This window comes from Gallinula chloropus (genome assembly GCF_964237585.1).
Source record: "Gallinula chloropus genome assembly, chromosome: 20".
Taxonomy (NCBI): domain Eukaryota; kingdom Metazoa; phylum Chordata; class Aves; order Gruiformes; family Rallidae; genus Gallinula; species Gallinula chloropus.
In genome coordinates, this window is record NC_140105.1 from 7,170,994 (window position 1) to 7,183,132 (window position 12,139).

The 12,139-nt window shown below is 38.1% G+C and overlaps 1 protein-coding gene across 1 annotated transcript in view; it reads left to right on the forward strand.

Annotated features, from left to right (window-relative positions):
• CEP112 (centrosomal protein 112) overlaps positions 1-12,139 on the forward strand; it is a gene marked incomplete at both ends in the record, with an annotated part of 154,418 nt that overhangs the window by 9,681 nt on the left and 132,598 nt on the right. The window contains 2 exons of the mRNA XM_084273526.1: positions 8,720-8,767; positions 8,900-8,977. Coding sequence (XP_084129652.1) covers positions 8,720-8,767; positions 8,900-8,977 — 126 coding nt within the window. The remainder of the gene's footprint in view (positions 1-8,719; positions 8,768-8,899; positions 8,978-12,139) is intronic.

A 12,139-nucleotide genomic window follows, 5' to 3' on the forward strand; every position in this document is an offset into this window, starting at 1 on the left:
TTTAGTCGATAGAACTTTATGTAGGAATCAGGAAGTTAGAAATGAAGTGGTAAAGCTTGGGAGGGGTGGTTATGAATGCATGTTACCTTGAGAAGTAAATGTTACAAATGCCTCATTTTAAGCAATAATAATCTTACTGTATTTAACATAGTTACTGATAAATCAAGTGAAATAATAATACCTGCTGGCCACAGCACGTGTCTGTCTTTTGTAGAAATTCAAACTGCTTCTTGATACTTTCAAGATAACACAAGCAAGTTATGCTTGTGTAAGTGAAAGAGGAGTTTGGCTTTCTGGGTGTTTTTTACTCTTAAGGAATACAGAATTTATAAGCTGTTAATACAACATCTTTTAGCCAGAGCTTGCCTTCCTTTTGGAAGAGTTAAAGAGTGTGTTTAACCTCTTCCCTTCCATTTGAAAACTCATAATCTTCAGACCAGCTCTGTGGCTCTTCCTCATGGAAAGAGTAGTGTGCTTTTGTAAATTTGCTCTGCTGAGTAAAAGATTTACCTTTGTGGAAGCTTCTGTAGCACTTTGGCCTTATGTTCTCATCTAGCTGGCTTTAGGATGTGTTTGTGAATACAGTATTTCTGCTGCCACACAGACATTTGTCCTGACTGTGATGTATCAAAATGAGATCTACTTTGGGGATGCAATATGGAGGAGTTTTCTTGGACAGCTCAAGAACTTCAGCACTAGTATTTATTTACTGGATCTGAGCAAAAATGTAGAAGATGTCTCCCCAAAGCTCTCCTCATTTACTGCAAGATCGACTTTAAGCTGCATTAAATTTTTTTTTAGACTCTAAACCAGTTTTGTAAACAGCTCTGTAAAATGAAATCTCCTTTGAAGCTATCATCTCTTCTTAGGATTTAAACACATCCTCTCTTTTTTTGGGCTGGTGTAGCACATGAGGAAAATAGTCAGGCAGTAAACGTGGTTTTATAAGGAGAGATGAAAAAGGTTGTAACTAAGATTGATGTGAATCTATGTTAACCTTCTTTGACATTTGCATGTACGAGTGTAGTACGTGGGGTGTGATCTATGTGTTGTTCTTGAGCAGTTAAGTATTTTGGACCTATACACTAGATGGTTCTTAATTTAATTTAAGGCTACTCTTAGAAGACTTTATTCCCTTGGTTGTATTTTCTGGGGTATTAGTCCATGAGAATTTAAAGGTCCTTGAGAGCCTCCTTCTCCATCTGTAGCTATATTCTGCTGGGTCTTTTCTGTTGTATGTTTTGTCTTTTTTAAGCCTTTCCCCTGTACCACCAAATCTTTAGCCTATTTGATCAGGATTAATATTCTCATAACCATTTAATTTTATTAAGATCACTTCCATTTTTATAAAGATTGTTGGTTTTTTTCTTTTGCATTTTCTGCCTGTTCTCACAGGTTGAAAGCTCACTTGGTTGCATTTGGGTGAGAGGACAGCTGAAGTTAGGAGGGATGTAGTTTCTAATAAAATACTTCAGCTTTGGGTTTTTTGTTTTAAATAACATATGTTCATGTTGTCAATTTAATCAGTTACCAAAGAATCCTTATTCTTCCCACACTGGTGTCAGCCCAGAGGGATGTGACAACATAACCTTGGGGATTATACTCAGTGTTGTGCATTGATGGTTAAGTTCTTTCTGTTTCCTTCTTGGTATTTCACTTGCTGCTTTTTGGTGCCTGTTAGCATTCTAAATCTGAATTGCTTTCTTGCTTTACTTCTGAGAGGAGGTAGTCTTGACCTTGAGACAAGCCAGGAGCTGCCAACTGCTTGCAGCAAACTGGAGGTGGGGATTTGTGACTATCCATCTAGATGCATGGTATTGCTCCTGGAGCTGCTTGCCTTTTTGGGGGTAACACCGAAACGATTCCTAGTGCTCCCAGGCTTAGATGACTCTCTTTGTCAGGAATTGAAGTTCTGTAAATTAGGGAGAGTGGATCAGTCAACTCCAGTTTGTGAAAGCACCGTGCAGGTGTCTGAAACAGATGTGCAAGCAGCCACATGTAGGCTTTGGATACCTGGGCTGCAGAGGTACCTGGATTCTGTAAACAGATAGCTGGAACGCCCGGAGCTTTCCAAGCTGCTCTGAGGGGGAAACTTGCTCATGGCCATTTTACAAATTGTTCCAATTGATGCTGACAAAGAATCCCTTTGTATCCAGCGTTTTTATGTGTGTTGATCTGCCTGCTTGCTCATCTCTTTGTTTTTATTTAGTTTTTATTCCTTTTTTTTTCTAATTGACATTCGAGTTTGCAGTGATGTTTTCTTGATAATGGATGATTATTAAACTATGATGATCCTCCACTGATAGGGGAGCTCTCTTGGATGACAAATTGGCTACCCTGACACACAAATGAGTTTTTCAAGCCTTCTCTTCAGGGATGGTAATTAAACAAGTCACTAGTGAGAGACTTTGATTGCCTGATAAGACTTGTTGGGCGTTACCTGACAAAAGAGGGTTTGAGGCTGTAAATGAAATTTCTGTAAGGGGTTGCTGTTGAGCAGTGTTTCCCTGCTGTAATGGGTCAGGAAGTTTTAAGTAGAGGTTCATATTTAAAGAAGAATATGTAATTACTGAAAATGGGGGGAGCTCACTAAATGGTGGCAGCATTTCAGAATCTGTAAGGTGTGAGTGCAAGATGTGACTGCTGGGATTTGTAAGCATTTACACTGCCATAGGAACACATAGCTATCTTTTAAGTGCTAGCCCCATTCACAGACCACTTGAGGAACTTAACTTATAAAGCAACTATTTTGTAAAAAAAAAACCAAAATAACAAAAACTTCCTTGTGTTTGGGTTGGGGTTTTTATGTTTTACTTGTGTGTGAATAAATGTTGCTAGTCTGGCAAAGAATGTGTGCTTCTCTATGTTGTTCTTGCAGCGATGGGGACAGAGCTGACCCTGCGCATTTCAGACAAGGCATTATACAAGGATTTTTCTCAGGAAGAATCCTTGAAATTTTACATATTTTTATTTCAAGCCCATGTATGTGAACAATATGTTTTCATTCTGCAAATATCTAGATGGGTGCTTTGCATAAAGGTGAGAAAAGCTTAGCATCTTCCAGCTGTGAGTTGCCACTAAGCCTTCACTGCTTCAGTACAGGCTTGTCTGGATTATAGTGACCAGTTCTAAACTCTTAATTTGTTTTTACCCTTATCTTTTTGGCAGCTTTGATATACTCTAAATTTCCTCATGTATTTTAAGGTCACACACTGAATGTGTTTTTTCAGTTTTTAGAATGTGCTTGCATCAGTGGCTGAGATTTTTTTATTATTATTAAAAATATTGTGAAAAGTTTGGGGAAATAATTTTATGATTTGTCTACTAAGCAGAGAGGTCAAAGCTTAACAGGCTAATATGGATGCTTCAGATATGTTTCTTAGTAGTAGTAATAACACTTTCTATACAAGAAGCAAGGCTGATGCTTTACTGAGCTAATATTGCTGCTGCTTATGAGTAATAGAAGGATTTTTCCATTTGCCTGGCTGCATTCCTGTTTATCTCTATCAAACATTTTATTGTTCAAGTTCTTTAGATTCTAGTCATGCATGGGTAAATGTTTAAAAAAGAAAAAGGTTGAGTTTTGATTGTGATAAATTTGCCTTTCATACATGGAATACTAATAAAAGCTAATTTTAAATACATTATAAAAATGTGGTTTTCCTAGCTCTTCTTGACTCTTATCTGAGCTGATGTGGGCGCGATCCTTTATTAAGTGTTCGTGCCTTGAAGTTGCATTTGCAATGTAGAAAAGAAGAAATCCTTTTGTATTGCTATTTGAAGGGAAAAGTTTCAGAACCAGGAGTGTACAGAAATGCAACTAATCTTTGGGCAGGTTGTTACTTTGCACTTCCTTTGTCATTCTTTAGCTATTTTAGAGTATAATAAAAGCTATCCTGTTTTATTAACAGCTGTCAATAACTTCTGTATGTTGCTGTGAATGCAGTCTGCTTCACAAATGGATGTCCTCACCTTCCTTTTAGTTATGTCTCAAAGAATTAAAAATTGTGGGATGTATTTATTGTCAGGAAAAGAATGAAACTTGATTTAAATTTTTTTTTTTTAAATTGTCTATTTTTCTTCTCCTACTTGTGAAGCTTTTCAGATTGCAGACAAACACTATTTTAGGATATAAAATTTAAGTTACGTAAAGGAACAACAGTGAGTGAAAACCCTGTGTATTCTTGCCTGGCTTATGTATGTTTTCTTTCCCATGATGTTTCTGATGCAGTCTCATTTGTCACTGAATCATAGCCAATTTTAGGTGTGACAAAGCAACATCCCAGGAAATTCAGCTCTTCATTTTAGGTAGAAGGCATACAAAGAAATGATAGCCTGGGGAAACAGTAAAGGCTTTTTTAATCAGGGAGAACATAATTTTTCATCATTGGAACTCATCCAGAACAAGAATTAACTCGTTAGCTTTTGCAAAGTGTTGTGAGATCTTCAATACAAAGAACATAACCACTCAGGTCTTGCCCAGAAGAAATCATCATGGGAAATGCTGTTGCCTAATAAAAATTGAAGTGGACTTAGACCAAAGAAATTCTGTGGTCAGTGGCTTGTATTACGTTCTCCCTTCTTGGAGAGACTATATATAACACAGGGTTAAAGGAGATGCAAGTGTAGAGAACTCTTGGGTGGCTACAGCAGCAGTGTATGTGGTGCCTGTTTTGTGTACTTGGCTCACATCTGCCTGTGTCTTTCCAGTCTAGTTAAGCTCAACCATTTCTGTACAAACCATTTGATTATCTTTTGTTTGGTTTCTTAGTCTGTCTGCTTACTATAAACATACCTACTGTATATGTTGTGTTGGAGGGCAGCAATGCTGTAAAAACTTTCCCACAGTGAACTCCAAGTGGTGTTGTGACTTCAAAAAATAAATTCAACTTCCATGCTGACAAACAGCCTTCATGTGCTTTAATGTCCTTCCACTAAGACTGCAGAAACAGCATTAAAGTGAACTTCCCTACAAATTATGATGTTAGATAAGAATGTCCTTACTCAAATTTCCTGAAGCTACTCAGCAGTTATTTCTGTAGGGAACATGCTGGCTGGCTGGGTTTTTTAGATTAAAGTAAGAACTTAGGGCAAGGTTCAGTTTAGTTGTTTACCATTTCAAAATCTTAAGTGTTCTTAACTCTTTCATGTGTGTTTTTCCCATTCTTGTTTTGAAAACAATCGCGTTTTGTCTTTGAAGAAGCTTAAGGGGGAATGCACAACAAGCCTGCTGATCCCAATGTGTTTTCTTTCCTGAATCTTAATATATACAACATGCCTTCTGCCTGCCTTACCCAACTGTAATAAGCTTCAGTTGTGCATTATTGAAGATCAGTATACTTTGATAAACATCTTCTAAAGGACGTGTGACTTTGGAAGGGCAGAATGAAAGCATAACATTAACGTTGTCCTTGTTGTAGTATTTACTGTGTCAAAAGAGCAGAAGCTTTGGCACAAGTTTCTGGACTGTCACAGATACAAAACCTCTCACTGTTTTTAGCCTGAGGGGTGACCTATAGCTGGTGTCCTAAGGATGAGCTTTGTGGAAATACCTAGTGCTCAAAAATCGTGCTTTTTCTGCACTGCCCTTGCTTTTGGGGGGGGGGGAAACTGTTTCAGCTCAGTTTTTCTCTCCCATCAGCTCTTCACTCATGGATTGTGATGGGAGCTTTACCCTTGTGTACTTCAATAATGTTTGGGGTTGACTGGCTCATGTGGAAATAGAATTTGAAAATACTGAAGTTAAAAGTTATGGCTAATTTACATCAGATTTTGGAATCTGTGTCTTCATGCAGATTCCTGCCCTATGCTCTTCATTTGAAGAGAATAAATATATTTTCATGAAGTAGATTATTTAAGTAATGGGGAATCTCTTAATGGGGTTCTGATCCCCCAGAGCCTTCCCAGCTCTGGTTTATGAGGGCCTGAGTACTAGAAGGTGACTGTGCCAGTCCTCACAAATTGAAACATGGCTTGTTGCCTGCTTGACTGCCTAATACAACAGGAGAATCCAAAATCTATTCTACAAAGAAATTAAAAATGCCATTTTTGTTAAGAAGTGGCATTTACAAATTAGAGTTCAATTCTAGTTCAAATAAAGATGTCTTTCATGATGACATTTATTTGGTTCATGCTCTTAAAAAAGCATGTGATTTACTTTTCTTCTCATGGCAGTCCTTCAGTTTCATACATATGTATTTTGGTTTGTCTTTGACCTTTTGCTTATTATTTTTAAATTTGCATGTTTCTCATAAATACAAGCTTTTTTCTTTTTTGGGGCATTCTTTATTGTGATATTCTTTCTTTAATGTGGTATAATTTTTAGAACAAGAAGTTTTGCAGAAGACTAGCATGAAAAGAATGAATGTTGAGACATTAAATGTTTACAGATCAGTATAAATGGATATAATCCACAACAAGTAACAAAGTGGGAACATTTAACTTCAAAGCACATATGGCTGCTGTTACAAAATCAAAAAATGCAAGACTTGGGCCATGCAAAGTATTAGAGACACATTTTCCTTCTTTCTCATAAACAAGTAGGATATACCTTTGTTTTTTACATTGGTTTTGAAATGCAGGCTGTAATCAGCTTAATTTCATGGTCAGATAAAGTATTTGAATTAATTGTAAATACATACAAGAATTTTTAGCTTTAAAAAAAAAAAGTAAAAGAACCCCCCCAATCCCCTTGTCTTCTGTGGTTAATGCCTTATGGTGTTCTCACCTCTGCATTTGTCTTCTCACCAATCCTCCCTTCTGTGTCTGAAATTATGACTTTTTTTTCTTTTTTTTTTTTGCAATAGGTGCTTATAGATTCCTTTATTCACTAGTGTCTACCCATTTTTGTGTGCCAATCATTGTGGTGTACTGAGGAAAAAAAAGGACACCAAAATCAAACGAACTCAGCATGCTTTACATGTGGGAAAGTTTAATGTGTTTTAGTAAACTCATTGGCAACAGAGAAATAGGTTATTTGTTAAATTATTGGGTTTTTAACACCATAGCCAAAAGTATATAAAATATTAGATAATACTACATGTTGGAGCCAAATGTATGTGTTAACCCTGCTAATATCTGCAACTACTTCTGAGGTCTTCAACAGGAGTAGAAATCCTACCTAACCTTTTAGGGTAGGAAATGAATAATACTGTATCAAATTGAAATTTCAAAGGGATTAAGCCTCTTTTCCCCTGATAAATTCAAGCCACAAATTTACTGAATAGTACTGGAGAAAGTGCAAGCAGTTGATGTATTTGCCATGCCTCATAGATCAATTTATTCTTTCTGAAAAAAGAAATAAAAAATAGACTAAGTGTTGTAAGATGCATATTGCAATCACATTCCTTTTCTGAATCTCACTGCCACATTTCATGAGATTATACCCTTGAAAGCTCCTCTTGGGTGTTAGGCATCTCCTGTGATGTGATGTTTGAGCCTCATCGTCTGAGAAAATTAAAAAGATGTAGCTGATAGAGGAAGTGGGTTGTGAACAATGTTTTGTATTCAGTTCTTAAAAATAGTGATTGAAAGAGCTGCTCTAATTATACAGTGCTGTTAATGAATTATTTCCTTATGTTTTGTGTCTGTGCCTTATGTGGATATAGTTTCAGTGCACTCAACTGTAGGCTTTCAAAATCACTTTAAATTGCTGTAATCTGTAAATTTCTACTAGCTTTACGCTAATCTAAATGAAAGTTTATCGAATAAAGTTGGAAATTGTTTGTGTAAGCTCTGTATTTAGCTGCCAGATTCTTATAAAATATGCACTGATGGATTTTATACAACCACAAGGGTTTAGAGGAAAAAGCACTATTTTTGATCCATCTGCATTAAGAAACACTAAAAGTTTAAAACTTGCTGAGTGGGTCATGTCCAACCAAATGATCTTCTCTGAGGATTTGCTACTTCCATAACTTGGGAAGCTGTTGTGGCTGCATGTTACTGGAGTTTTGCTTTCTCTGAGGGCTTTAAGGATCTCTGCAGTGATGTAAAGGACAAAGAATTGTACGTAGGAAGATGAATTTGTGTGTTACTTCCAGGTTACAGCCATGCATCTAGAGATAATCAGATTTTCTAGTGGAAAACACTTCCTGAAGTGCATATGTCTAAAGGCATGTTTCAATTTGTTGTTTTTCTTTTGACTGATACATAATTAGTGTTAAGCATCCCCCTAGTGATACAAATTCCCTCCAAAGTATGCACCTAGAGTTGTCTTTGCAAACGTTCTGGAATATTTGGAGATGTTTTTTTGGAGCACAGGTCTTATGAGGAGTGGCTGGGGTGGTTTAGCCTGGAGAAGAGGAAATGAGGGGAGATCTTATAGCTCTTACAGCTACCTCAAAGGAAGTTGTAGTGAAGTGGGTGTTGCTTTCTCCTCCTGAGTGACAGGACAAGAGGAGATAGCATCGAGTTGCATCAGGGGAGGTTTAGGTTGGATACTGGGAAAAGTGTCTTCACTGGAGGGGCTGCCAACTGTTGGAAAAGGCTGCCCAGAGAGGTGGTGGGGTCACCATCCTTGGAGGTGTTCAAAAGATGTGTCGAAGTGGCACTTTGGAATATGGTTTAATAGACACGATGGTGTTGGGTTGATGGTTGGATTTGATGATCTTAGAGGTCTTTTCCAACCTTAAAGATTCTATGATTCCATTATTTCTCACTGTAAGAAATAACAAGGTATTGCTGGCATGAATAATTTTTCCTCTAACTTGTTTTTCAGTTAGAAAATCCAAGATATTTGCGGGAAAAGCCAATGCCAGTGTCTTTGGTAGGTATTTATATCCCTTGATATTTTATAAGGGCAAACAAACATGCTTAATATTTTTCATTGCTGGTTTAGCAGTAACTTGGAGTTACTGCTTTGAACTGAAGTTGTTTTGAACATTTTCTCATTCAATAGATGACACCCAAAATCGACCTAGGAAAAAGTAGCTCTTCTTGTGATGAACAGACACTGCTCCGAATGCATGAAAAAGAGGTAAGTTTCTTTTTAGTTCTTTTAGAAAATTACACACAAATTACTAAGAGAATTTTATTTTGAAATTGGGTATTTACAAGGCAGTTTGTAATAGCAGTAAGTTTCATGTAAAAGAATTTTTGCTGAGTTGACAGGGCTTCTTATTAAAATCTTAATGTGTTTCCCAATTACTTAGGGCATAAAAAAAGACTTTCTGAATACATTTACTGTTCCTTGGAAGGAATTTTTAGTGTGGAAGAGTTTGAATTCTAGGAACTTTCCAAACTACCTCTTAACAGATGCAATGGAATGCTTAATTTAGTGAGGATTTTTATTTACCTTCTATATACTTTTAAAAATATGCAGATCTAGGACATTTCTTTTAGGACCTAGAACATCAGTTCTGTGTTTGTCTCCTCTAGCTCCAGTTCTTTGGTTTGTAGGGGGTTTTGTATTATTTTTTGAATACTGTTAATTGGTGAGATTACTGTCAAAGCTTGCCTAGCTGATTTTCTCATACCGTGTTACTTTGTTTTGAACGTGTACAAAAGTAAAGTTCTGTAATCTTATAATGTTATGTCATAAACTACTCAGTTCATTTAAACCATCAGTCATGAGATAAAGCACAAATATGCTATGTGTAATGGATAGGTGTTTCAGATTCTTATGGAACTACGTTAAGTATTGTTTTTTCTTTGTGGACCAAACTTCAGGAAAAGAAATTCAATGTATATTAGGAAAACTATTTAAAAACCCCCCACACTCTCCTTTCTTTCCCCTTCTTTCCAAGCTGTGTGGTCTTGGAAACTTGAGTGCTTAGACCTGCGTAAGGTTCCAAAGTTGGCAAGGGAGGAGTATCATCAGCAAACATGAAATCATCTCTCCTTTTGCATGGTATGTTGTAGGGATGGTCATGAATTACAACTGTCCTAGAGTTACTGTTTAGATCACTTCAGAAGGCAGAGATAGAGGGGAGAGGAGACTTGGTTTGCAGATCATAGAATCATAGGGGTTGGAAGGGACCTGGAGAGATCATCGGGTCCAACCCCCCTGCCAAAGCAGCTCCCCAGCTCATACTGCACAGGTCGGCATCCAGACAGGTCTGGAATATCTCCAGAGAAGGAGACTCCACACCCCCCTGGGCAGCCTGTCCCAGGGCTCCCTCATCCTCACTGGGTAAAAGTTCTTCCCCATGTTGGTGTGGAACTTCCTGTGCTCCAACTTGCAGCCATTGCCCCTTGTCCTGTCCCCACAGAGCACTGAAAGGGGGCTGGCCATTCCCCCCCACATCCCATACTTAAGATATTTATAAACATTAATAAGGTTCTCCGCTTAGTCTTCTTTTCTTTAGGCTGAACAGTCCCAGCTCACTCAGCCTTTCCTCATAGGGGAGATGCTCCAGGCCCTTAATCATCTTTGTAGCCCTTCTCTGGACTCTCTCCAGGAGATCTCTGTCTTTTTTATCCCAGAGAGCCCAGAACTGGATACAATACTGAAGGTGGGGCCTGACCAGGGCAGAGTAGAGGGGGAGGATCACCTCCTTTGACCTGCTGGCCACACTCCTCTTGATGCATCCCAGGATCCCATTGTCTCTCTTAGCCCCCAGGACACACTGCTGGCTCAAGGCCACCCTGTCATCTACCAGGACTCCCAGGTCCTTCTCTGCAGAGCTCCTTTGCAGCAGGTCCTCCCCTAGCCTGTACTGATTCCAGCAGTTATTCCTTCCCAGGTGCAAGACTCTACACTTGCTTTTGTTGAACCTCATCTGGTTTCTCCCTGCCTGTCCAGGTCTTGCTGAATGGCAGCGCAGTGTTCCTGAGTGTCAGCCACTCCTCCCAGCTTTGGATCATTGGCATTTGCTGAGGGTGGATGCTATTCCTTTGTCAAGGTTGCCGATGAAGGTACCTCTGCTGTTAATAAAGTGACAGATGTGAAGGTAGCTGGCAGACTAATTTGATGCTTAAACAGGCAGCCCAATACAGCAGTTGCACAATATGTGTGCCTTTCGCTTTCTCTGCTCTAATATTGACTGTTCTTTTGTATTGACAATATTCAAACAGCCGTTGCCTCAGGATGAGGCCAGGCAAAGTTTCATAAGATGTGAAAATAGACCAAAAAATAAATAAATTGAAAGCACAATGTTGTCATTTAAATAATATTTTCAAATTAAATAAACAGGAATGCATGCCAAGGAGCTACATAAAATACCCAGCAAATGCTTCGCAAGCTTAGTGGAAAAATCCTCTAACCCACACAGTAAAATCCAGTACTCTTTGCTAATGGTACTCCACTGTAGGCTAGTTTAAACTGGAAAGGCTATAGACAGTGTTTCACAATCACCATGTGTGTGCTATTAAGTAGAAAACTTCAGTGTGTTTTCATCTTATTTTGCTTGTGAAGCTCAGTTAATAATAAAGCCTTTTAATTTATAGAATGTAAATGTATTAGCAGTGCTGTACAAAAGAGTTTTGGTAAACCTTTGACTGCTTCCAACCACTTTGTAGTAGAATGGGAGAACATAAAATAGGATAACTGTGGTTTTTTACTTTTAACCTTTAGACCTTTGCTCATAAACCATCCCTGCACCTGTTTTGACTGTGTAATGCCAAACACATGGCCATTTCCAATGATAGCCACATCATGGATTTATGAAAACGTGAATATCATCATGCAATGGGTTTTAGTCATATTTTCCCCAAATACTGACATGGATTAAACGATTTGGGCAACTGTCATTACTGAAAAATCATGGGTTCAAACAAGGAAGATGCACCAAAACAGGAATACATCACTTCTCAGCAGTGCAGCACAAGGGAACAGATGGCATGACTGGTTTATCATGATACATAGGAAAACAACTCGCTTTGAACTTCACCTTCAGTCATCCCAAGTGCCACCCGGTGCTCCACGGGGACAGGCAAACTTTCCACTTGTGATTTTTCAGGAAAAACAATCAATACCCCAAGAAAGGGGCTTGGAATTCTTCTGGAATTAAAAAAACTAATGTAGCTATGTTAATGAAACACAACGTTTTATGAAACTAGTTCTTTGAGAGAGGTCATCTGATGTATCCTTTAAAGAAGTGTTGGTGTTTGTTTTTTTAAGACAAACCGATGAGCTCGATGCTTTGTGCAATAACTGTGTTATGAAGCTTCATCTCTCTGAGTTCACTGAGAATGCTGA